The sequence below is a fragment of the Psammomys obesus genome, unplaced genomic scaffold (assembly GCF_907164565.1).
Source record: "Psammomys obesus unplaced genomic scaffold, mPsaObe1.curated_primary_1811, whole genome shotgun sequence".
Taxonomy (NCBI): domain Eukaryota; kingdom Metazoa; phylum Chordata; class Mammalia; order Rodentia; family Muridae; genus Psammomys; species Psammomys obesus.
Genome location: NW_026591560.1, coordinates 384,728 through 410,301, shown reverse-complemented (window position 1 = coordinate 410,301; position 25,574 = coordinate 384,728). Strand labels below are relative to the sequence as shown.

The window sequence follows — 25,574 nt, the reverse complement described above, 5'->3', positions numbered from 1 at the left end:
AATAATGATTATTAAAAGCCTATAATTATTATGGCAGTTATTAACCTGCTACCATATCAATAAAAGACATAGACACCTGTTGTATTTAAATAAGCCTTGTTTCACCTGGGGCTGGGCAGATATTTCCCCTAATCTACCTTGTTACCTCTCGACCTCATATCCCATGCCATTTGCTTTATTCCTATCTGGGCTACTTCCCATTCAATATCCCCAGATACCTGTCCTTCTGGGCCACTTCTCCCCATGCCGTTCCTGCTCCCAGTGCCCATGTGGTTCTTTGCCTATCCCATGGTGACTCTGCTTCTTCCTTCTCTACCTGTCTCTCCTTCCCGGGATCTTTCTCTCCTCAAAGCCAGAGAACTTTAGCCAAGCCTACCTCAATTCTGCCCTATCCTGCCCAGGCATTTATTCAGCCAATTAGGACTAATTTTGGAGGCAAGGTTTACAAAGGAGAAATTACAAAGGGGGGAAATTAAAAATCAAATACAAAGTACCAGACATGCCATTACAATTGAGTTGTTAGTTTTATGAGAAAATGCTCACACAGAACACCAACATGGCATTTGACAGACATTTATTGAGCACTTATGTACCAGGCCCTATGCACGGAACCAGAAACATCAAGTCGATACAATTTGATCCCTGGCCCACAGAGTTCACAGTCTAGGACAAATCAGGCCCATACAACCACAGGACATTTGGGTCATCACTTTACTACAACACAAGCTTCGATACATTTCCTCAATACTTTGTGATAGACAAAATGTGATAAAAACAATTTGGCATAAATGTAAACACACAACTGTAGGGGCAGAAACTGCCTCCAATTCCAACACAGTGCTTTCAGACAGTCCATGTTATTGTTAGGGAGCGTAACAACTGTGCCAACTTGTAGAAATAGGTATAGACCCCAGGAGTTCTATGGCCCACCTCTCTTCACACAATGGCTGGACATTCTGGATATGAGGTACCCTCAGCCTTTGACTCCTTCTTCTACTTCACACCTGTCTCTGCCACCCCTGGACATGGACCTTCTACATTTTGGGTTCCTCCTGAGAACATCAGATGGCTTAACAGAGCCAGTCCTCAGTAGTCTAGTATGTGCTCTCTGACCTAGGAAACACAAGCTTAGCACAGCACAGCTGACTCTTCCTCTTTACCTCTAAGTCTCCATGATTTGCCTGGAGCAGCTCAGCAGGCAGCAGTGTGGGGTGAACCAGACAGTGAAATGGAGGATTTGAGAATAAACCACCTGGGAAGTTCATTTTAGAGCAAAAGCCTATTGATCAGGTCTGTGCAGGAAATCTGCAGACCTGAGGCAGACTTGGGTTGAGGCTGAGAAACAGGGGTGAACTGTGTAGTAGAGTACACAGACCGGCAAGAAAGCAGGCATGTGCCACCTTCTCATCACAGGGGAGGGGCCTGTACAGGCGGCCAGGGTCAGGCCCCAGTAACTCTTAGCTCACTGGGTGTGAAATGTCCCTAGACTCATAGAAGATTTGCTTGGACAGAGGCTTACCAGTTAGATCAGTAGGTCAAATAAATAAAATGTGTTTCTCAGTTGATTGACACCAAGTTAAAACAGGTCCAGAGGTCCATGTAAGCCCTACTCTGAGCTCACTGCTCCGCTGCCTAGACTGGGATCTCTGGCTCCCACTCACAACTACCTTTCAGTTTTCCTGTCCCTTAAGCTGCTCTAAGAATCCTCCCTTTCCCCAATGACAGCCCAGACAGATCTTTTAATTAAAAAAAAAATAATTTATTTTCAACAAAGGCAATATATACAACAGGACAATAGATGCACAGAACAACAGGTGAATGAGGTGTAAAGGGAGCCCTCAACAGGGATGAGGTGCTAACAGGTAATGGAGGCCTCCTGCTCTAGGAGCCAGAAGTGGGGGAGGAGAGGTGTCCCCCGAGGTAGTGGGACTCAGTTCAATCCCCATTATGACCACCTCTGCATAAGGCACTGTGCCAGGGGAGAATAGTGGAGAACTGAGGAAGGAGGAGGTGTGGGGTTCAGAGGGTAGTTCAGCAAAGGATTGGGGAAGGTGTTCTCCACAGGCCCAATGCCTTATCACCCAACAGCCTAAGCTACCTCTGCCTACCTCAGGCTTGGCCAGGGGCAGGCACTTTTTAGTACCCCAATGTGACAGTGATGTCACTCCTCCCCCCTCCACATTGTCCTGGCGCCTAGTTTTAAAACTCTCCATCAGGTAGCCAAGCTGGGCAGATCTGAGATTTAAGCCAAAGGGGGTAACTGCCTCCTCCCTCCCACCTGTCCCTCCTCCCACCCATACCCTCCTCAGGAAACTGAAAACTTATATCCCACTTCCTGCCTCTGGTTGTCCCTTTACAGTGGCACTGGATTCTGATAGAACTGTAGGCCAGCCTGGGTTGTCACCTGTTCCCACCCCTTTGGTGCCCTGGGGGTGCTTGGACCAGTCCTGTAAGAGGCTGACGGCTGGTGGCTCCTCCATTCGAACACGGATAACCTGGAGATCCAGTGTCCCACGGAGCCCCGGAGGGGGAGCTGGGAAGGGATGGGAGCAGAGAGCACAGTCAGGGCCTTCCAATGGTCCCCCAAATTGCAAACAATATCAGACTACCAGGGCTTTTCTCATTTCCATAGTCCAGCATCTTTTCCCAGGAGAATAAAGGCTCACTTGTGACTGACCAGGAATGGCTGGCCTCAAAGCTTAGGCACAGACCAAGCACTAAATGCACCTTCCTCTCTGTGTACTCAGCATCTGGGTTTGGTGCCATAACTGCTTCTTTCTACCTTCCAGACTAGACATAGAAGTGATACAGTAGGGAACAGCCATGAAGTCTATACATGTCTTTAGCCCCATGGCGTGGGAGTGACATGGCACAGCACAGCAAAAAGACACCCTGGGTTAGTGTCTCAGCTTTGCTCAGCAGCCTTCGTCCTGGCTCCACATCCTTGGAGTTGACCTCCAGATAGGGCAGGTAGAAACACAAAACAATCCTTAACTTGGGCCTATGGAAGCGATATGACAAAGCAATTATAGCACTTGAGAGGCAGAGGCAGGCCAACCAGGAGTTCAAGGTCATTTTTAGGTATAACCTGGGGATTGGAGAGATGGCTCAGTGTTTAAGGGGACTGGCTACTCTTTCAGAGAACCATAGTTCAATTCCCAGAACCCACATGGCAGCTCACACCTTTCTACAACTCCAGTTGCAGGGCTTCTGACACCCTCACACAGATATACATGCAGGCAAAACACCAATGAACATAAAATAAAAACAATAAATTGGGGGAACCAGCCTGATCTAAAACAAAACAAAACAAAACAAAACCAAACCTCAAAAGCTTCAAGTCCAACCACTGCAATAAGACTGCCTCAAAATAGAAAAAATGCTGGGCAGTGGTGGTGCATGCCTTTGATCCCAGCACTCAGGAGGGAGGCAGGGGCAGGGGCAGGGGCAGGGGCAGGGGCAGGGACAGGGGCAGGTGGATCTCTGTGAGTTTGAGGCCAGCATAGTTGACAGAGTGTCAGGACACTCTTCCTGTAGCCAGGGCTACAGGAAGAAACCCTATCTTGAAAAACAAAACAAAACAAAAAAAAGGGCTGGAGAGACTGTTCAGTGGTTAAGAGTATCAGCTGTTCCTCCAGAGGATCACAGTTCAATTCCCAGCACCTACATGGCAGCCTAACTGTATGTAACTCCAGTTCTAGGGGATACAACACCCTTATGTAGACAGTGCAAACAGGCAAAACACCAAAGCACATAAAAAAATAAATAAATAAATATTAAAATCAAAGAGGTAGGAAAAAAAAAAGCCAAACAGGAAATGGCAATCAAACAATGCTACATACTATGTACTTAAATATCTTTAAATGTGTACTTTAAGTCATTTTTTTAAAAGAATTTTTTCCCTATGTGATTTAAGACAGGTATGATTTTTGCTGGAATTTAAATTATGCATGAGAATACAAGGTAGATATGGTGGCCCACACATATTTTTATCATTATTTGGTTTTTCTGTGTAGCCTTGGCTGTCCTGGAATTGATTTGTAGACCAGCTGGCCTCAAACTCACAGAGATCCACCTGCCTCTGCCTCCTTGAATGCTGGGATTATAGGCCTGTCACTGAGCCCAGCTGGGCCCAAGCCTTTAACCCCAGAACTTGAGAGACAGAGGCAGGTGGATCTCTGAGCTTGAGGACAGCCAGTTTACAGTACATAGTGAGTTCCAAGAAGCCAAGTCTATGTAGAAAACCAAAAAGAGCTGAGAATACAGCAAGCTCAGTGGTAGAGGACTTGCCTAGACAAGTCTAAACTCTGGGTTCAATCAGATAGAGATTTGTCAAACCAGGTGTGGACCACATACATGCTCTTAATTCTAGCCCATGGGAAGGTAGAGCAGGAAGATCATTAAGTTCAAGGCCCATGTGGGCAACTGAAAACGACCCTGTCTCACAATAAAAAGTAAACGGAGCTGGGGTAGTAGCTCAGTGGCAGAACACTAAGGTCTGAGTTGGTGTCCCAGCTGGACTAAGCAGACATTTCTTCAACATCTCCCCAGGAAAAGTTAGGGTAACATTAGTCAGAGTAGTGGCAGTTGACAGGAGAGTAAACTGAGGTTTGCAGATAGACTGGTGTGGGGCTGAGATAGAAGAGGATAACTGATGGTTTGGCTGCAGAAAACCAAATGTAGCAATTTACTAGAAATGGTATGGTGCAGAGACCAGACTAGAATTTTTCTTTAAGTCAGGGTTTCTCTATGTAGCCCTGGCTGTCCTAGAACTCACTCTATAGACTAGGCTGGCCTTAAACGCATAGAGACTGACCTGCTTCTGCCTCCCAAGTGCTGGGCTTAAAGGTATGTGGCACCACTGCCTGGCTATATTTTACTTTGTAAACTTTTATTGATTATTTGAAAGTTTCACATGATGAACCCCAGTCCCACTCATCTCCAGGTCCTCTCGTATCTGCCCTTGCAATGCCCTCCCCCCTCAAAAAAAAAAAAAAACAAAAACATCTCATCGTGGAAGCTGTAATGTGTACCACAGTATACCCCTCTGTCCATACACCTTCACATGCAAATGGTCAGGGTTTTTTAAAAATTAGTATTATTGTAGGTAGAAGAGCTATGGATGAATTGAGGTATGAGTGTAGGTCAGAGTTGGTGTTCTCCTTTTTTTTGGTTTTTTGAGACAGGGTTTCGCAGTGTAGCCCCAGCTTACTGCCAGCTCACAGGGATCTACCTGCCTCTGCTTCCTCCGTGTTGGGATTAAGGTATGGAGCACCCCGTCCACCTTGGTGTTCTTCTAATAGTGGGATCTAGGCATCAAACTCAGGTCTGGTTTGTATAGCAAGTGTTTTACCCTCTTGAGCCACCTCTCCAGGTCCTGGCTTTTCTTTTGAGGTGTGGTCTAGCTACTTTGCCCAGGCTGGCATCAGGCACCTGAACTCAAAGGCAGAGACTAAAACTACAGGTGTGTACTATTACAATGCCTAGCTCACAGTTTCCCTTTCTATGAAACAAAACCATAGAACTTCCTGTGCTCTACTTTCATGAGCACATTAGGGGAAACTCAGAATTCAATTAAGGGTCCAGAGATGGGGACTCCTCAAGCTGCCGACTCTTCTAGGTGACAAGGGGCAGAGGATCAAGATAAAAGGCCAGGATAGCAAAGCCTGATGTGACAGAGACCAAAACCCTAAAGCCACAGAAAGTAAGCTGGGAGCCACTGAACATACTGAGCCGAGTTCAACCCCAGAACCCATACAGTAGTGCCCTCCCATAAGTAAATAAAATGAAATTTAAAAAAAGCTTAACAAATAAGGAAGAAAAGCTGGGAGGATTGATTACCAGTCTTTGTGACAAACTGAGTCCATTTCACTCTTGGGCCCTAGAACAGGTTTCTTCCTGAGTGGCCTGCTCCAACTCTCACTTACCACCCAATCCTCCTTCAAATGTGTCACTAAGGACAATCCCTAGGCAGGAATGTTGGAAATGCCACACCACCTAGATGACAGGCAAGAGCAGATAGTAATTTCGAGCCCAAGAACTTTACATCAGGTACCATTCTAGGTGCTAAGGCCACAAAAGTGAGCCAAACTGAAGAACTTTCTGAGGCTCACATTTCCATGAGTGGGCGCCTCACTTTCTCTCACTGCATTCTCTGCTCAGTTCAGCCTGGAAGTATTTTGCCTGTGGCTGTGGCGACCAGCTTTCTGGGTCAGCATTTGGAACATGAGTTCAATGCCAGCCTTGGTTACATAGTTTGAGGCCAGCGTGGGTTATAGAAGACCCTGTCTCAAAAATCCAGGCACTGTACAGTAGCTCACAATTGTACTCTAAGCACTTGGGAACTGAGGCAAGAAAAAAAAAATCACCCATTATGAGGTTCTAAGCAAACTGGGTCAATACAGTAAAAACCAGTTCCAACCCCTCTTCCCAGAAAGCAGAACTCCCACCTCAACAAATGACAGACCAGCTTCATAGTTTACTTTTCTACTGGTTTGGAAACTCCTTTACTCCTAAACTGAAAGCAAGCCTCTTGGAAAGTTCCAGAAAATTTTCCCAGACAGCTGCCACAAAGGCAATTCATTAGTTCAGCTGGCAACAGTGAGCTTTTTTAGCTTCTATATCCATGATTGTTATTCTTTTTCTCTTCAAAGTAGGAACTTTACTTATATGGAAACTGTACTGTTGGGAGGACATACAAATATTCTGTTTTCTTACGATAAAAATGTGTCCTTGTGTTTTCAACTGAAAAGTGACCCTGTATTTTTAACTGTTAATTGAAGCTGGCAGTGCCTGACTGCAGAATATGTAAATATCACTTCCTTACTTGCCTTTAAAAGACAAGGTGCAGTGGAAACCCCCACTTGACCCCCAAGGCCAACATGTGGAGTAAGGAATGTGGCTTTTTGCATAATAAAGAGCTGCCAGCCGAAGCTGGGACAGAGAAGCAGAAGGAAGCAGGCAGTAAGAACCACCTGGAGAGACACAAAGGCAGAGGAGTTAAGTTATAAGCTAGCCAGAGATGCTGCCCCAGCAGAAGGCCAACAGCCTTAGACTATATAGATGTCTTTATGTCTTAAACCTCAAGCAGGATCCTTGAAAGCCCTAGGACTGTACCCCGGGACTGTCAAAGCTCTGGGTTCTAAAAACAAGAAACCACCAGAGGCTCTGCCATGGCTCCACATTATCATGACAGTCACCTCTTCTGTCCCATTCTCTTCCTTCACCATCATCTCTGATGCCCTGACCCTTCCACTTTGCTTCTCGACTTAGCACTGGGCACAGGACACCCCAAGACTCAAAATGAAGGAGCCCTTCAAGCATGAAACAGAAGATCCGAGGTTGATCCAGGAAGCCGAGAACCAATGCTACTACTCCAAGCAGGACAAGTTGGCCCAGGGAGAGGACTAGAATGGGACTCAAGCTAGAGCTCGAAACCATTAAATCTGATTCAAGCGTAGGAATGAGACCTGTCTTAAGAGGAGTGAAGGAGACCATTTTGATAAATAGAGGCACATGGTGTATTCCTCTACAGAGCTCTGATGAAGAAGGGTATGACCAAACTACTAAAAGTGGGTACTACTGGAGACCTGGCAAAGGAAGTGATATATTTGCTTGCTTCTATACTGAAAGCTCACCTCCTCTTTGCAAGCCCCAAGCCTGGACCTACAGCTGCTTTACTTATCCCAGCTCCAAAAGTACATTAATGACACAATTCCAATCTGTTGAGACAAGGGTCTAAACACTCCCTGGGGGACACAATCCCTCATTCACAAAGCAGTTTCTTATCCGGAGATGCTGAAATCTGAAGTCAATATGAGGATGAGAGGAAGAATCAGGCTCAGCCTCTACTCCCTGGAGGGCATGGCAGTCTTTACTGGTGGCAGAAAGAACTGGGGCTAGATAGCCGGCTCAGTGTTTAAAAGTGTACACTGCTCTTAAAAGACATGAGTTTGATTCTCCGTATGTACAGTGGCTCACAGACATCTGTAACTCCAGCTCCAGGGAATCCAACACCTCCAGCCTCCAATACCTCCATGGGTACTGGCACTCTCATGCATATAACCACACACAAACTCATACACATAATTTAAAATATTAAAAAATTTTTTGAGACAGGTTTCTTTATATAGCCTCAGCTGTCTTAGAACTAGCGCTATAGACCAGGCTAGCCTTGAACTCATGGAATTCCACCTTGCCTCTGCCTCCAGAGTGCTGGGAGCAAAGGAATATGCTACACTGCCCAGCTACAAAAAGAAATCTTTTAAAAGGCTTCCAAAATAAAATTAAAGAGCTGGACATGGTAGCAAATGCCTTTAATCCCAGCACTCAGGAGGCAGAGGCAGGGAGATCTCAAATGAATCGAGGCTAGCCTGGTCTACATGGTGAGTTGCAGGACAGCCAGAGCTATATAGTGAAACCCTATCTCAAAACACAGACACACACACACAGATACACATACACCAGCTAAAATGAATAGATTGAATAGTGGCTAGCAGGTGGAAGACATACGAGGTTCTACCCAGGTACTGCATAAATAATAAAAGATATTCACAATGGTAGCTGGGTGTGGAGGTACTGGGAAGGCAGAGGCAAGTGTATTTCTGTGTGTTTGAGGCCAGCCTGGTCTACATATTTAATTCCAGGACAGCCAGGGCTATGTAGAGAGACCCTGTCAAAAAATGAACAAATAAATGAATGAATAAAATAAAATCACAAGGGTCTTTTGTTGTTGTGGTTCAGTTTTTTTGAGTCAGGGTCTCACTATTTTCTCTGGCTGTCCTGGAAATTACTATGTAGATCAGGCTGGCTTTGAACTCATAGAGATTAAAGTACAGGCCACCACACACCCAGCTGTTTGTTTTGTTTTAAACAAGTAAGAGAAAGGGGCAAGTGAGTTAAAACCAAAAGACAGACCTGAGAACTTCTACAGGCCACTGCTGGTTTTGAGAATGTGAGATCACAAGCCAATGAACGTAGGTAACTTACAGAGGCAAGAGCCTGGGGTGGTGGAGCACGCCTTTAATCGCTGCACTCAGAAAGGCAGAGGCAGGCAGATCGCTGTGAAACCTGGTCTACAAAGAGTTCAAGACAGCCAATGTTACACAGAGAAAACCTGTCTTAAAACAACCACAACAAAAACCCAACCCACCAAACAAAAAAATTTATGGAAGCAAGAACGGCAGATCATTCCCAGAATTGCCAGAGGAGTACAGTTCTGCCAATACCTTGAGTTTAGGCCCAGGGAGACTCACTTTGAACTGACAACCTCCAGAACTGAAATGCAAATGTGCTGTTTTAAGCTATTAAATTCATTATATATCGAGTACAGCTACGAACAGAAAACTGATACTAAGACCATGTGGAAAGAGGCAGCTTTTGGAAGACTTGGTTTCTCCACCTTGCTTGTTCTTCCTAAGTTTGTCTTTTTGGTTTTGTTTTTGAGACAAGGTACCCTTGAACTTGTGATCCCCCTGCTTCATTTTTCTCCTTCTAGCATGTGAGTTCTGGGGATTGAACTAAAGTCATTAGCCTCGGCAGCAAGTAACTTCACCTGATGAGCCATCTATCTCCCTGGGCCCCATGTCCAAGCTCAGGTAAGGTAGCCTTTATGGTTTTTTATCTATCTATCTATCTATCTATCTTTCTATCTTTGTTTCTTTCTTTCTTTTTATGTGCATTAGCATGAAGGTGTCAGATCCCTTGGAATGGGCATTACAGACAGTTGTGAGCTGGCATATGGGTCCTGGGAATTGAACTTGGGTCCTTTGGAAGAGGAGACAGTGCTCTTAACTGCTGAGCCATCTCTCCAGCCCAGGGAGAGATGTTTTTTTAAGATAGGTTCTCACTCTGTAACCTAGGCTGACCTCCAGTCTCAGACTTTTAAGCATTGGATTATGCTTGGTTTATAAGGACCAAATGAATTATAAATAAAAGTTTTTCAGTCAGTGGGACAGGTTATAAACATAAGCACCAGCTGTCAACAGAAATTCACTGCGCTGTTGGACTATGAAGCTTCCTTTTAATACTCATCACACATCTATGGTCCTCACACCTGTTTAAATAGCTGGGTATCCACCTCACTTGGACCCTCTATTACCAATGTGAAGTAAGTTCTGCAAGGGCTCCAGCCGAAGTTGGGCACCAAGTTTTGGGAGGCCTAGTACAACCTAATGACCACCCCCAGAGATGCTCAGCTCAGAGGCCAGCTTCTTCAAACCCTTCTGTCCTTGGCCTTCTCTTAGAGTCCTAAACATCAAGCACCTCTACCCTGGCTCTGGCTGTGATCCAGGGACTCAGCTTTCCTCGTCAGCCCCTCCCAGGAGGGCTCACCTGAAGATGGACTTGGTGGCTGGGGCAGGCCCTCTGCTGCTGCTCTGCGGTCTTTAGAAGAGTCCTTATTGTCTGTGGTCCTGAGCTGAGTGTGGGAGAAGAGCTGAAGGACGAAGCCAGGAGGGAAGCTGCCATCAGTGAAGTGTCGGACTTCAGCTGGTGCTGCAAACGTCTCTGTGGATGACTCAGGAGATGGGGGGTCTAAAAGAAGGCCATGTAGAACTGTGAAAAGAGGCCAGAACCCAAATGCTAAAGCCCTAAGCTTCAGCTGAGCAGCATGCAGGTGCCCTCTGCCTGTCCACTTCCTTATGGACTTCCAGTCAGGCTCAGCACCCCTAAATCCCCTCACCTGGGTCAGGGGCCAGGTTTTTCGTCATATGCCTGCTTCTCTTCTTTCTAGCAGGCTCCTCAGGGGACTCTTTCCATCTCTGACCACGAGGCCTTTTATTTCCTGGCCCTGTGACAGGGGCAACTGCAAAAGGAAAAAACTTTAGCACTTAAAGGCCACTATGCCTGAGCTCTTTAACCTCAGGCTCCAGAGAACACCTGCCCACCCCAGCCCGTATACAGCACAGGGTCTCCCACTAAGCCTCAGTTCCCCTGTTGACTGACCAGGCAGCTCAAGGGGGCGGAGTCCTCTGGGTCGGAGCCTCTTAGGGAGGGATGGGTTGTCCTCAGAGTCCAAGAGAACTACGATCTCTGCTGGCATCCTGGCAGGATCCGGGTTGGAGATGGGATCTGGCTGGTCATCCTGGCCTGACTCTGAGGGGGCAAAAGCCCACTGAGCCGAAGGGCACCCATAGGCCCCACTTCTCCCTCAGCCCTCACCCTCACTACCTAGGCTGGGCAGAGATGGCTGGTCAGCTTGGACATCTTGCAGAAGGGCCACCCCTTCGCTCCAGGCTTCCAAGATGTTGTTCTTCTCAGAGGGGCTCAGGTCCAGGGTATGGGGATGCTGCTCCAGGATATGTGTGCGAGCAGTGTCTGCTGATGGGGACCGGATCTCAGCCCCACACACCATGCACAGCGCCCTTCCACTGCCTCCTGGGCTGTTTCCCACCAGGAATTCCTGCTCCCATGACACTTGCTGCTTGGGCTCCTCACAGGCTTCGACACCTGCTTCCAGCAGGTTAGGTCTAAGTAGCGGCGTCTTTTCCTGTTGGGTTACTGCAGAAAGGGGAATGTGCTGTGAAGATGCTAGGGCTGATGATGCTCAGAACACACCTCTGTGGGGTGCATGAGGGGATTACCTCCCCATCAGATTCTAACAGACCAGCACAGGCACACAGCTAAGATGCCTGGCACTACATTCTCACCCGTACACTACCCCTTATCTAGTCAAGTTTCCAGGACTATCAGGCATATGCCTGCTTTGACCTCCCTGATCATCTGGCAGGTATCATGCCTATAAGGCTTCTAGGTTTCCTCATCCAATAATCAATCAACTGTACCCATATCTGATTTGTAGGCCACAATGCATACTTCAGACTCAAGTAATCCAGGCTAGCCTCAAATTTACTATATGTAGCAATGGGAATAATGGTGCATGCCTTTAATCCCAGCACTCAGGGAGGTAGAGGCAGGGGGATCACTGTGAGTTTGAGGCCGGCCAGGTCTATAAAGTGAGCCCAGGACAGCCAAGACTACACAAAGGAACTTTTTTTTAAAATTTTGAACTCCTAATCCTCTTCCTTCCACCTTCTGGGTGCAGCATATGCCACTGTGCCTGGTATTTGAGGGCTTCATGTATGCTAGGCAAGCACTCTACTCACTTAAGATCTAATTCTAGCTTCCTCTTATTAAGTATTAACTAGTGTATATATAATGGGGGTGGGGAAGGCACACATGTGCCACTATATCACTGGACAAAGCCAAAGGAGGAACTACTCAAGGTAGGAGCCATAGAAGAATATTGCTTGAAAGCATGACCCCTCAGCTGGCAGGTGGTGGCTTTGTAGACCAGGATGGCCTCCAACTCACAGAGATCCAACTGCCTCTTGCCCCAGAGTGCTGAAATTAAAGGTATGTGCCACCATGCCCAGCTCACCTATAGATCTTTAAATTTTAAATATATCACAAGATAGCCCCGATAAAAGTCTTTATCTCCCTCCAAAACTTCACAAGCCAACCCTTGATTTCTCTCAACATTTTCCCCAATGGAGGCAGGGTTTCTCTGTGTAACCATGCTGTCCTAGAACTCAGAGATCCCCTTGCTTGTTCCTCCCAAGTCCTGTACCACCATGCCTGGCTTCCCATAACAGTCTTATCTTATTTTACCTCCCTACCTATGTATTTTGTTTTTTTGAGACAGAGTTCTCTGTGTAGCCTTGGCTTTCCTGGATTCTGTAGATCAGGCTGGCCTCGAACTCAGAGATCTGCCTGTCTCTGCCTGAGTGCTGGGATCAAAGATGTACAACACCATACCTAGCTAACATTCTTTCTTATCTTTTAAGCTACAGCTCTTTAAACTCTGAGCACTTCCTGGCCAACTTCTAAATGCTTCCACAATCCTCCCACCAACCAAAATTGTTAGGTCCACCATAGCAATATCCACTTTCATGGCACCAATTTCTGTCTAAGTTTGGTTTCTGATGCTGTGATAACCACAACCAAAAGCAACTAGGAGAGTATGATGACTAGTTTTATGTCAACTTGACACAGCTAGAGTTATCAGAGGAAGCCTCAACTGAGAAAATGCTTCCAGAAGATCAGGCTGTACCCAAGCCTATAGAGCATTTTCTTAAGTAGTGATTGATGCGGAAAGGCCTAGCCCATTCTGGGTAGGTCAGTGGTCCTGGGTTCAAATAGAAAGCAGGCTGAACAAGCCATGGAGAACAAGCCAGTGAGGAGCGCCCCTCCATGGTCTCTGTGTCAGCTCCTGCCTCCAAGTTTCTGCACAAGTTCCTACTCTCACTGCATTTGAAAATTAACTGTTAAATAGAACTGTGAGTGAAATAAACCCTTTCTTACCCAAGTTGTTTTTGGCCACACTCATCAAGCAATACTAACCGTAACTAAGAAAGAGGAAAAAGGGTTTACTTAAAGGTTATAGTCAACCATCCAGGAAAGCTAAAGAAGAGCTTGAAGCAGAAACCAGAGAAAGGGGCTCACTGGTTTTCTCCCAGGCTCCTTCAACTACCTTTCTTACACAGCTTAGGCCTACCTATATCAATTAGCAAACAAACAAAAACAATGCTCACAGATAGGTCCCCAAGATAATCTGATGGAGTTAACTCCTCAGTTGAGGTTCTCTCTTCCCAGAAGGCAACCATGATTAACTACAAAAGTATATACTCTTAGGAGAGTGAAGATACTAAATTTTATCATCTTATTGTTAGCAAAAGAACTGACATGAAGGGAACGGCTGTCCTGCCTCTTCCTCTAGAAAAGGTTGAGTCCTCTCCCAAAGGTCTCTCACAACCAGTCTTCCTTTCCTAGAGTGCTCTTAAGTGTTTGCAATGATGGCCATGCCCCCTTTGGCTTGTGTGAATAGTTCTCTGTATGAGAAAAACTCTCAAAGAGCAGAAACCCTTAGTTCAGCACCAGCCTGGTACTCTTCTGCCAAGTGCCTGTGAGCCCTGGGTACTGTATCTCTCTCTACTAGTCGGGACTCCTTTAGGCACGGGACTTTAGGAAGAGATGGCTACTGAAGAGTCTAGTCCCAGAATTTTTCTCCCATGTGACAGGACCCTTAGTTTCTTTTCTTTCTTTCTTCTTCTTCTTTTTTTTTTTTTTTCCAAGACAGGTTTCTCTGGGTAATAGCCCTGGACTTGCTTTGTAGACCAGGCTGGCTCAAACTCACAAAGATCTGCCTGTCTCTACCTCCCAAGTGCTGGGATGTGCACCACCACACCTGCCTAGAACCCCTGGTTTCAATTGGCCTTCTTTCCCTCTATTCTCTAAACAGGTCTTGCAAAGGTCAGCTAAACCAGCCAGCAGTTCTCCCACTCAGTCCCCTTCTCCATCTTGACTTTTACAACTCAAAAGCATTCAGGAAACCACTTGTCCTCCTTTCTCTTACTTGCCTGTTCCTCCTCCTGCTACCTACATAGGTTCCTTTCCCTTCCCTCCTGAAGATCGCCATGAATCCTATCTTCTCAATTTCCTGCAGGAGCTGCAGCCTCCCCTGCTGCCCACCCCACTCCTCTCTGTGGCATGTTTCCTCCACAGCACTGCACAGGCCCTCAACAGATTCTTGCTTTGTGTCTAAATCTCAAGCGCACCAACGGTACTAGACATCAACAACAAGCGACTGACCTTAGCCCTTCAAACCCTTCTGACCTCCTCCCTTTGGGAAGTATCACCTGTTGCCTGCTGACAACTCCAATATTTATTTCAGTAGCAGGGGGATTGAGTGAAGGGCCACATACTTTTCCTTGTTATCTAGCAAGTGTGTTACCAATGAACTCTATCTCCAGCTATCTTTTTAACTTTTTGAGACAAGATCTAACCAGGCTGGCAGAGAATGTTATCCTCCTGCATCAGCCTTCTGAGTAACTCAGATTACAAGCCTGCTCATCAGGCCTGGCAACTCATATTAATACCTTGCCAAGACATTTGAGAGAATTCTAAATGTAGATATCCAACTGCTTAGCTAACCACTCTGCTGGAGCCTGTAAGGGACACTGAATTTAACCATATTCAAAGCCTATTCCCAATCTTCCACAGGGCTTCTCAAGGCCCTGTCTGTACCGGTAAACTTTCAGAGAAGAGAACTGTTGTAGTTTAAGTGAGAGTGGCCCCAAAAGACCCGATACTCACAAATGCTCACAACACTTAGTGGAATGGTTTGGGAAGGGCTAGAAGGTGTGGTTTGTTAGAGGTGGCAGATAACTAGGGGTAGGCTTGGCTTTTTGTCTGTTGTTTTGGTTTTTTTTTTTTTTTTTTTTTTGAGGTAAGGGTTTCTCTGTGTAGCCTTGGCTGTCCTGGACACATGTTGTAGACTAGGCTGGACTCAAAGTCACAGAGATCAGACTGTCTCTGCCTCCCCAAGTGCTGGGATTACAGGTGTGCACCAACCAACACTTCTTGATTAGGGTTGGGCTTGGAGGCTCCAAATGCCCCCTGATTCCCATTTAGTGCATATGCTCTTTCTCGCTCCTCTCCCACTGAGCTCCTGTACTCTCTGCACCGCCCCCAAAAACAAACAACAAAAAAGCCCACTGTCTCAGCACTTTAATCCCAGCACTTGGGAAGGAGAGGCAGGTGAACCTGTGAGTTTGAGGTCAGTTTGGTCAGAGCAAGTCCAGGACAGCCAAGGCTACACAGAGAAACCCTGTCTCAAAAAACAAAACAAATAAACAAACCACAAAACAAAACCAAACAAACAAAAGCACTGTCTCACTATACCTCTGGTTGACCTGCAACTATGTAGATCAGGATGACATGAAATTCAGAGGCATGCCTGCTTCTTCTGCCTCCAGAGTGATAGAATTAAGTGTGCATCATCACACTGAGCCCAAAGAACAAAACTTTGAAATCATGCACTTTCTCATAACCCAGATCTTTCTAAATCCTTGCACATAGGCCCAGAGGCATCTAGAATCTTTACACTCGCTCTTCTAAGTCCTCTTCCTTCTATTCTTACTAGAGACACTTTTCTGGTTCAGAGAAACATATCCTTACTATACCCATTTCTCTTTATTCAGCTTTTGCAGTCTCTATAAAACTGGTTGCTGGGCCAAAGAGATGGCTGGGCTACAAAAAGCTCTTGCTGCCAAACCTGATCAGCCAAATTCAATCCCACAGGGTGTAAGAATTCACTCCCAAAAGTTGTCCTCACCTCTTTGTGTGTGTGTCACTTGCATGCACACACATAATAAAAAACTCATTGCTACCTAACACACTACAGTTCAATTTACATGTTGGGTGCCCCTGGGATGTCCATTCAAGGAGGGTTTCATTTACCCCATCACCATTACCACCCCTATCTCTGCCTAAAATAACGCCTGGCACATAGCTGCCCAATAAAGTAAATGGTTGAAGACTGAATTCTGTAAATGTCTGTTTCCTTCTTACAGTTATGAGGCCACCTTGGCAGGTATGGCGAATGGATTAACGTCGAACCTTTGACAGTAGCAGAGCAAGCACTCCAGCACAAGCGGAAAATAACCTGTGTGATGCGCCAAACACTGCGAGGTATGTGGCCTTTGTATCTCAAATTTTCTAATTCTCCCTCCCATCTCCAAAAGGGACAAGGAAATCCTTAAGTTCAAGGAACACAATGAACGACCCGGTTCTCAATCTGTTTTGGGCACTGTCTTGCTTAAGGGAAACCCGGTATTCCACCGAAAGAAAATTTTTGCATTTTCACGACTAATTGTCTTTCATAGAGGTAGGTAGCTCTTTGTTTTCTCCTTTGGACAAAAGCTGGGAAAGAGGAAGGGAGAAGGGAAGGTGGTCCCTAACTGCATTTTTTGGTGACTAATCTCCATCTATATGGCTTAGTACTTAACCCCCAAGTAGGTCTTCCTTTTCTCAAACTGGGTGCTGCTTGCCAGTCCATCCAACTACTGGGTTCTAGAATTGACACCTGTGGCTCCTGAGACAAGGCCTGGGGATGGGGGGAGAGGTGAAGAACGGGTTCTATTTGCTGGCCTCTTAAAATTCCCCTCAGTGGAGATGGCCAGGCTTCACCTCTGTTATCCTTTCGGCGGTAGCCTGGGGCCTAGAGGCCTGGTCGCCCCTCGGCCTAGGACACAGTCAGACCGGAACAGGGGGACAGCGACCGCGCACAAACCACTGTCCTGGGAATCCAGCCTCTACCCTGGGCCCGGGGGGGGGGGGGGGGGCGCAGGGAACCGGAAGACCCGGAGCCCTCGTTCGGTGTGGATGGAAGTCTCTAGACCCCGAGCGGGGGAGGGGCGACGGAGAAAGCGGGGCTCCGAGAGGCCTGGGATTCCAAACCTCGGTAGGGGAGGAGCTAGGGCGCGCGCCTGACGCGGACCCGACCGGGAAGGGCCCGCGGGGGCTGCAGTCGCCGTCCCGGAGACGCGCCCGCGGACCGGGACCGGGGCCGGGAGGCAGAGGCCCCGGCCGCCATGAGGAAGTGAAGCCCCCCCCACCTCACCTCGGAGCATCGGCTCAGGCCGCGGGATTACGGCCACCACCACGGCCTCATCGTCGTCCTCCCCTTCCTCACATTTGAGCGTCACCTCGAAGCAGTCAAGCGCCGCGGCGCCTTCGGCCCGCAGGGCCATGGCAAGGCGGGGAAGGGCGACCTGAGAGCGGAGGACGGGCGCGCAGGCCTCGGCGCGCCGCCACCCGTCCGGGACCACGGCGGGCCCGCGGCCCACGCAGCTCGCCCGCCGCCCGCCCAGCCGCCCCGCCAGCTACAGGCTTCAGCTCGTCACGACCCCGGGAGGGGAGGGTTCGATCCGGGGACCCCGACCCCGCCGCTCCCTTTTATGGACGCTCATTGTCAGCGCCCGTCCAGCAGCCCCGCCCCTTGACCGAGATGGCCAATCAACGCTAGGGCACGCCCCCCGCTCCGCCCCAGGCACGAGTCTGGGCCCGAACCCAGGGGGCTGCGTGTGGCTGGCTTCTTTGCGCCGTGCCGAAGCTTGGAGTCGCCCTGCGAGGGGCGTCCGCAGCCTTAGAGACCCGCCTGGGCGGCCCCACCAGCCCTCGACAAAGAAGTGCTGCAGGACTGCACGGCATCTTGCTTTTGGCTTTCCCTTGACTAGCCGCCCGGGAAGGCATCACAGACGAGAAAAAAAAGCAGCGGGGGTGTGGGAAAGATACCTAGGCTCAGAAGCGTGGGGACAGCATCTCTTCTAATTTCCTTTGCGCCTTTTTCTTTTCTGCTAGTTCAGACACTCTCGGGGGAAAAAAATCACTTTGGATCCTTCTAAACAAAGATTCTAGAAGATGAAGAGGACCGGTGGCGTGTGGGCGTGTGTAAACCGTTTCCCGGTGGATATCCTTTCTGCTTTTAAAAAACGTGAGTCCAGAGAGTGTGGCCTTTTCCCAGGAACAGTATATCCCCCCTTCCACCCTCCTACTCAGAACCTCCGAGACCGAGATGCGGTTGCCATGGCGCTGCTGCTTGGCATTCGTGTGCTGGGTGAAGGCTGTCACAATGGGCGTTTACACTTCTGTGGACCCCCCCCCCCACACACACACACACAAGATTTCAGCAGAGAAACAGCAAAAATGTCTGGAACCATATCAGCCAAGAGACAATAGTTCGTGATGATCTAGGAGGCTAGGACAGGAGAAGAGAAATAAACCGTTTATGTACAGTATTTCTCTGTGTGTGTGCGCCTTGGGCAGACCTAGCAACCAGCCACTGTATCACCAGCCTTTATTTTGTTGACACAAGGACTCATTTTGTTATCAGCCTGGCCTGGAATTTGTGTAACCCTGGCTGCCCTGGAACGATTCCTCCTCCCTCAGTTTCCCAAGTGCTGGGATTAAAGGTGTATGCTACGTTATGAGGAAGTTTCTGTTACTGTGAAATATATCCAGTACTTTAAAGATACCCCAAATAAAGCTATTTCCTAGGTCTGGCTAATTCCTACCTAAACGCTGGTCTTTGCTCTTTGCCCAGGGGCCACATCCTTTGCCTGTGCTCCTCTATTCTGTTTTGCAGTGGGCTGGCCAGAGACAGCAGGCTTCAGGCCTGGACTGGGTGCTGGGAGATAGTGACTGGAGCCCGGAAGGCAAGAAAGAAGACTGTTATTCTCCCTCCCTTCATTCTGCCTTAGTTCTTTCTAACTCCCTTTGAGCAGCAGATGAGGCTGAGGCTCAAGCTCTTTTGTGCATTCTTGGATTGCTTCATTTCTCCTGTTGGGCTTCCAGCCTTTCTGTCAGCCCGGTCACTTGGGTGACCACAGAGTTTTCCCTGTGGTTCCTATTTCTTGTTTGAAACCTAAGCGATGGGTAGCCCTAGCATTGTACCAATTTTTTTTTTAATTACATGTATTTGTTTGCTTATGGAGATGTGTACCACAATTCCTTTAGGAAGGCTGGAGCAACAACTTTGGGGAGTTGGTTCTCCCCTTTCTTTTTGTGGGTCCTGAGAATTGAACTCAGGCTTGACAGCAAGTACCTTACATTAGCCCTCTACCACAATTAGGAAGAGGGTTTTACAGTTCAAATGTCCTGCCACTGAGATCTGCCTGTCTCTGTCTCCTGAGTGCTACAGTTAAACACTTGCACCACCACCACCACCCAGCTTTTAAGCTATCTTTATCTGTTTGCAATTTTACAGATTTAAAAAAATAAAACTTATAGCCAGGCATTGGTGATGCTCACCTTTAATCCCAGCACTCAGGAAGGCAGAGGCAGGTGGATCTCTCTAGTTCAGGGCCAGCCTGGACTACAAAGTCCAGGATAGTCAGAGCTACACAAAAAATCCCTATCTCGAAAAACAAATGAACAAATTTGCAAACAGTTGTGAGCTGCCATGTGGTTGCTGGGAATTGAACCCGGGTCCTCTGGAAGAAGAGCCAGTGCTCTTAACTGCTGAGCCATCTCTCTAGCACCAATTTTAAAGATTTTTAAAAATGCTTTCCTCCTTCCAGCCCCTCCCAGCTCTCCTTTCATGAGTCCCCGATGTGTATCTCAATGTGATAGCTTTGTTTTTTTATGAATGTTATATATAGATAGATGTATGCATAAATACATATAAATATAATAGTATATAAATCCAACCATCTGGGTCTGTTTTTGTTTGTTTTTGAGACAGGGTTTCTCTGTGTAGCCTTGGCTGTCCTGGACTTGCTTTGTAGACCAGGCTGGCCTCAACCCCTTGGGGATACTCTTGCCTCTGCCTCCCAGAGTGCTGGAATTAAAGGTGTGTAACCACGGGCCTGGCTCCAGCTGGGTCTGTTTGTGTTGTTGAGCTGTATATGGTTTCAAGGTTGACCACTTTGACACCACCTTGGTTACATGAGATCCTGCCTCAAGTTTCTAAAAGAATGAGCTGGATATGGTGGTGCACGCCTTTAGCCCCAGCACTCAGGAGGCAGAGGCAGGTAAATCTCTGTGAGTTCAAGGCCAGCCTAGTCTACATAGTGAATTCTAGGAAAGCCAGGGCTCCAGAACTCCCTGTCTCAAAACAAAAATAAAAACAAGAAAAACCTGAAAGGACTGGAGAGAGTCAGCAGTTAAGACACTGATTACTCTTGCCAAGGACCGGGGTTTGGTTCCCAGCACCCACATGGTGACTCAACCATCCATATCTTGTGTTCTGGGGTATCTGATGCCCTCTTCTGGCCTCCCCAGGCACCAGACATGTATGTAGTACATGTGTATACATGCTGGCAAAACACTCATAAAATAAATATGGCTAGGTAGTGGGTGGCCACTTTTAATCCCAGCATTTGGGAGGCAAAGGAAGGTGATCTCTGAATTTGAGGCCAGCCTGAATTTCAGCTAGTTCCAGGACAGCTAGGCTACACACAGAGAAATCCTGTCAAACAAACAAACAAACAAAAAACACACACACACAAATACACACACACACATACATCTAAAAGTAAAGAAAAAAAGTATCCCTGACATCTAACCCCAGCAAATCAAACACATTCACTCTCGAAACCCCTTCCTCTGCCCAAGATTTATATTGCCCTTGATCTCACATGAATAAAGGCATGCACACAGATGATTGTGAGCCACCATGTTGTACTGGGAATTCAACCCTGGTCCTCTGCAAAATCAAGTGCTCTAAACTACTGAGATCATCCCTCTTGGGAAGTTTAAGTAGCTGTTCAGTGAAGGAAAGAGTCTATACCACTAATTTTCCAACACATTCTTGAAGAAACCAAATCAAGCAGCCCGAAAGTCACAGAGGGGACTTTCTAGGCCATCTTCCACTGCGCTGTCAACACTATTGTGTACTCAGTGCTGAGTGAGAATACCCAGAAGAAATGGCAATTTAAATTATTGATTTCCGCTGCTGAGATTGGGTGGAGACTCATCAGAAAGAGCAACACTACCACAGTCTTTTCACTTAAGGAATTTGTTCTTTAAATGTGAGATTCCTAAAGCTGGGAAGCTGGGATTGGAAATGAAAAGGTGAGAATGAATTGCCTTTTTTTTTTTTTTTTCAGTAATGACTGTCACCGGGCCACTATAATGTATGGGGGGCCTAAGCTGGAAGGAAACATTTGTTTTGAGCACAGTGTTTATTGTTGGTATTTCAGGCTTCAAAATGTTGAAGATTTTAAGTTGATTCATCAAAGTTCTAGTGAGCAGGGGTGGAAGTGGTGGGACCTCACAGCTAATGTAGTGACTACAGAAAAAGCCATGTGGTGGTTTGAATAGGTGTGGCCCCCTTAGCTCCTGTGACTGAATGCTTGGCCCATAGGGAATGGCACTGTTTGGGGGTGTGGCCTTGTTAGAGTAACTGTGTCACTGCAGGGTTAGGCTTTGAGGTCTCCTATGCTCAAGCTCTGCCCAATGTGGCACACAGTCTCCTGCTGCTGCCTGCAGATCAAGATGCAGAGCTTCAGCTCCTTCCCCAGCACCATGTCTGCCTGCACACTGCCATGCTTCCCGCCATGATGATAATGGACTAAACCTCTGAAACCATAAGCCAGCACCAATTAAATGTTGTCCTTTAGAAGAGTTGACATAGTCATGATGACTCTTTACAGCACTAAAACCCAAACTAAGACAAGCCAAAAGCCCCCCTACTCTGTGACTCAGGTATGTAGCCCCAGCTACTTAGGTGAAATTTTCCTCAGCTGGAACCTGTCAAGGGTCTTTGGATCCAGGGGCTGGAGAGCTGGCTTAACTATTAAGAGAACTTGCTGTTAGGTTGAGCAGGCAATTCAGCTGGCTTCCCTTAGGGACATTTAGGGTCCTGACAACATCCTATGTCCGTACCTGCGTCCTATGACATCATCTGGGCCAGGCACAGAGTGACCTGTGTGCCACTCCCCAGCTCTCTGCTCTCTTGCTCTTCCCCTCTCGATTTCTCTCCACTCTGCTCACCATGTCTCTTTCTCTTTTTCTCCATCTCCATCTAATAAACCTCTTTCATATAATACCTGTTGTGTGCCTGGCATCATTTTTAAATAAATACTAACATTTACTGCTTTGCCAAAGGAGCCTGGTTCAGTTCCCAGCACCTGCATTGTGGCTCACAGCTATCTGTAACTCCAGGTCCAGGAGATACGACCTGGCCCCCACAGGCACCAGGAACTCTTGGTACACAGGCATAGTTGCAGGCAAAACACCGTTTTTCTAAGTAAAACGTGGTCTGGTGAGATGGCTCAGAAGTTAAGAGCACTTACTACTCTTTCAGAAGACCTGGGTTGAATTCCAGCACCCATATGGCAGCTTACAAGCTGTCTATAACTCAAGTTCCAGGATATCTAGCACCCTTTTATGCAGTCTGTGAACATCAAGCACCCAGAGGTATCTTAGTGCCTTTAGCCCTGTAATGCCTTCAATCTCTGCTGTGGGGACAGAGAGGCAAGTAGATCTCTATGAGTTTGAGGCCAGCCTGATCTACATAGTGAGTTCCAGGATACCCAGGACTACAGGGCTACATAGTAAAACTCTCTCTCTCAAAAAAAAAAAAGAAAGAAAGGATAAAAGACTGATGTCAGTTATGGGTCAAGAAGATGACATCCTAGATTAAGGAGCTTGTACAAGCTTGACAGCTTGTCCTCCATTCATAGAAACCCCCGTGGAAAAAGAGAACAAACTTCCAAAAGTTGTCCTCTGACCTCCATGCTTCCCATGTTCTCTCACAAGAAGGAAGGAAGGAAAGAAGGAAGAAAAGAAAGAAATCAAAATCTACAATTGTCACTACACCTGGAAACTCTGGAGCCTTTCTTTCATTAGGAGGTGAATAGTGTTCACCTCCTTGACCATGTGGCTTGCCTTGGCCAGTAGAATGTGAGACTTCATGGAAAAGAAAAAAAAAAGCTGTGGTTTGGCTTCTTGTACTCATCTGTCTCTTGTGTAGCAATTTCCTCCTGAAATGTTCCGCTTGGAGCCAAGCTGCAGGTGCTGGAGAGTTTTATGTCACCTTGACCCAAGCTAAAGTCCTATGAGAGAAAGGAGTATCAAGAAAACCGCCTCCAGCCAGGCAGTGGTAGCACACACCTTTAATCCCAGCACCCGGAAGGCAGAGGCAACAGATCTCTGAGTTTGAGGCCAGCCTGCTCTACAGAGTGAGTTCCATGACCACCAAGGCCACACAGTGGAACCCTGCCTCAAAATAGACAGACAGAGAGACAGACAAAAATGCCTCCTTAAGATCAGGCTGTATGGTGCTGGTGCCCAGCAGTCAGGAATCAGAGGCAGGCGGATCTCTGAGTCTTGATCCAGCCTGGTCAACGAAACCAAAGGTCAGGCTGTATCACATACAAGCCTGTAGGGCATTTTCTGAATTGGTGGTTGATGTGAGAGGGTACGGCACATTGTAGGTTGTATCATCCCTGGTCTGGTGGTCCCGGGTTCTACAAGAAAGTAGAATGAGTAAACCAGGCATGGTGGTACAAGCCTTTAATCTCAGCATTCAGCGAGGCAGAGGCAGGCAGATTGCTGTGAGTTTGAGGGTTCGAGGCCAGCCTGGTCTACAAAGCAAATCCAAGACAGCCAAGGTTACACAGAGAAACCCTGCATTGAAAAACAAAAACAAAACAGGATGAGCAAGCCATGTAGAGAAGGCCAGTAAGCAGCACCCCTCCATGGCTGCTGCATCAGCTCCTGCCTCCAGTTCCCTGCTCTGTTTGAGTTTCTGTCATGACTTCTTTTGATGAACAGTTCTGTGAAAGTATAAGCCCCAAATCCCTTTTTCTCCCCAAATTGCTCTAGTCATGGCGTTTCATCACAGCAGTAAAAACTTAACTAGGACGTACCATAAGGCACAGGTTGTTCCAAAGGGAGGTGAAATATTCCGTTTCCACAAGAAGTAGTATACAACTCAACAACTAGAAATTTTCTGAAACTGACCAGATTCACTTGGCCCTTCTCTGTTCATGTGCCTATAGTAGTGGGGACTGTTGAGAACTATTTTCAGAACCGCCAAGCTGCCTATAGGACTCTGAACATTAACTGAACTGCCTGAAGGAAAGCAAAAATCAGCCAAACTGTCTACAAGAGGCGAGAGACCGGAAAAGCTACTTGGAGCAATCACTTTCCATCCTGTCAAGCTGTCTGCAGGCTGTGCCGCGCGCTCCAGGTTTTCTGACTGTCACCTATACTGAATAGGCTTTTGGTGGTGCAGCTTATAGCTGAGTCATTTCTGCTCTTGTCAGTGACTGTCATATAATCACTTTTTCTATTCCTGTGGAAAACACCATCACCAAGGTAACTTATTGAGAAGTTTACATTAAGCTTATGGTTTCAGAGGGATAAGAGTCCATCACCCATACAGCAGACAATGTGGCAGCAGAAACAGATGAGAGCTCACATCTCCAGCTACAAGTAGCAAGCAGAGAAAATAAACGGGATGGCAGGAGGCTTTGAAATGTCACCTCCTAACACACCTCCTAACCTCCCTAACCAGTGTCTGAGGACCAAATATTCAAATGCCTAAGAATATAATTGACATATCATTCAAACCACCACAGTTATCCTTCACCTGATGTGGTTCAGGATTAGCTGCATACCGACCACTCGGACACCACTCGGAAGTCGATTGAGTGCTTACCAATGTCTGACTGGTCAGAGACACAGTCTGAATTTACCATCCAAGACTGTGACCCTGAACCATTCTCAAAGTTTTTAAAGGAAAAAGACCATAACCAAGCAGGAAGAACTACTTCTATTTCAGGTACGCTGTGCCTAATCAAGCAAGAAGAATCAATTCTATTCCAGGTACATTGTGCCTAAGTAGTTAGTCAAAGCATTTCAAGCTGATTGGCGGGGATTCAGGGCAGGGAAACTTTGGGGACTTCTCAGTTCCCCACCATTCTAGGGAAAAGGAACATAGCAGGGTATTGCAGTTTTGCCTAAGAAGAACATAGAGTTACCATCCACTCAAGCAGAGTATTCAGCAAGTATTGGATTGTAAGTAAAAGGTTATTCTTATGTCAGGCAAGCAGAGCCTGAGGACTTGAACTCAGTTTCACATTATTATCAAAATGGAGATTGTAGGGGCAGGAGAGATGGCTCAGTGGTTAAGAGCATTGTCTGCTCTTCCAGAGGTCCTGAGTTCAAATTCCCAGCAACCACATGGTGGTTCACTACCATCTACACTGGAGTCTGATGTCCTCTTCTGTCATTCAAGTGTACATGCAGAAAGAACACTCATATACATGAAATAAATACATAAA

At 47.0% G+C, this 25,574-nt stretch overlaps 1 protein-coding gene across 3 annotated transcripts; it reads right to left on the bottom strand.

The window, feature by feature from the left end:
• Positions 1–563: 563 nt before the first annotated feature.
• On the bottom strand, positions 564–17,750 carry Spindoc (spindlin interactor and repressor of chromatin binding). 3 transcript variants are annotated; one of them, XM_055610617.1, is made up of 6 exons: positions 17,402–17,750; positions 11,170–11,499; positions 10,945–11,094; positions 10,682–10,804; positions 10,333–10,554; positions 564–2,533 (listed from the first exon to the last, which is right to left on the bottom strand). In XM_055610617.1, the coding sequence occupies exons 1-6, from the start codon at positions 17,529–17,531 to the stop codon at positions 2,322–2,324; spliced, it is 1,167 nt and encodes a 388-aa protein (XP_055466592.1). In that variant the 5' UTR covers positions 17,532–17,750; the 3' UTR covers positions 564–2,321. The 3 variants fall into 3 exon arrangements, with proteins under 3 accessions (XP_055466592.1, XP_055466593.1, XP_055466594.1); XM_055610618.1 differs by having other exon boundaries at positions 10,333–10,533; XM_055610619.1 differs by lacking the exon at positions 564–2,533 and adding an exon at positions 8,993–9,074.
• Between the last annotated feature and the right edge of the window lie 7,824 nt (positions 17,751–25,574).

Coding starts and splice junctions, on each gene's coding strand:
- Spindoc (XM_055610617.1), bottom strand. CDS start 17,531: ATGGCCCTGCGGGCCGAAGGCGCCGCGGCGCTTGACTGCTTCGAGGTG. Junction 11,095..11,169: donor GCCATCTCTGCCCAGCCTAG/GTAGTGAGGGTG, acceptor TTGCCCCCTCAG/AGTCAGGCCAGGATGACCAG. Junction 2,534..10,332: donor GCCACCAAGTCCATCTTCAG/GTGAGCCCTCCT, acceptor ATCCCTTCCCAG/CTCCCCCTCCGGGGCTCCGT.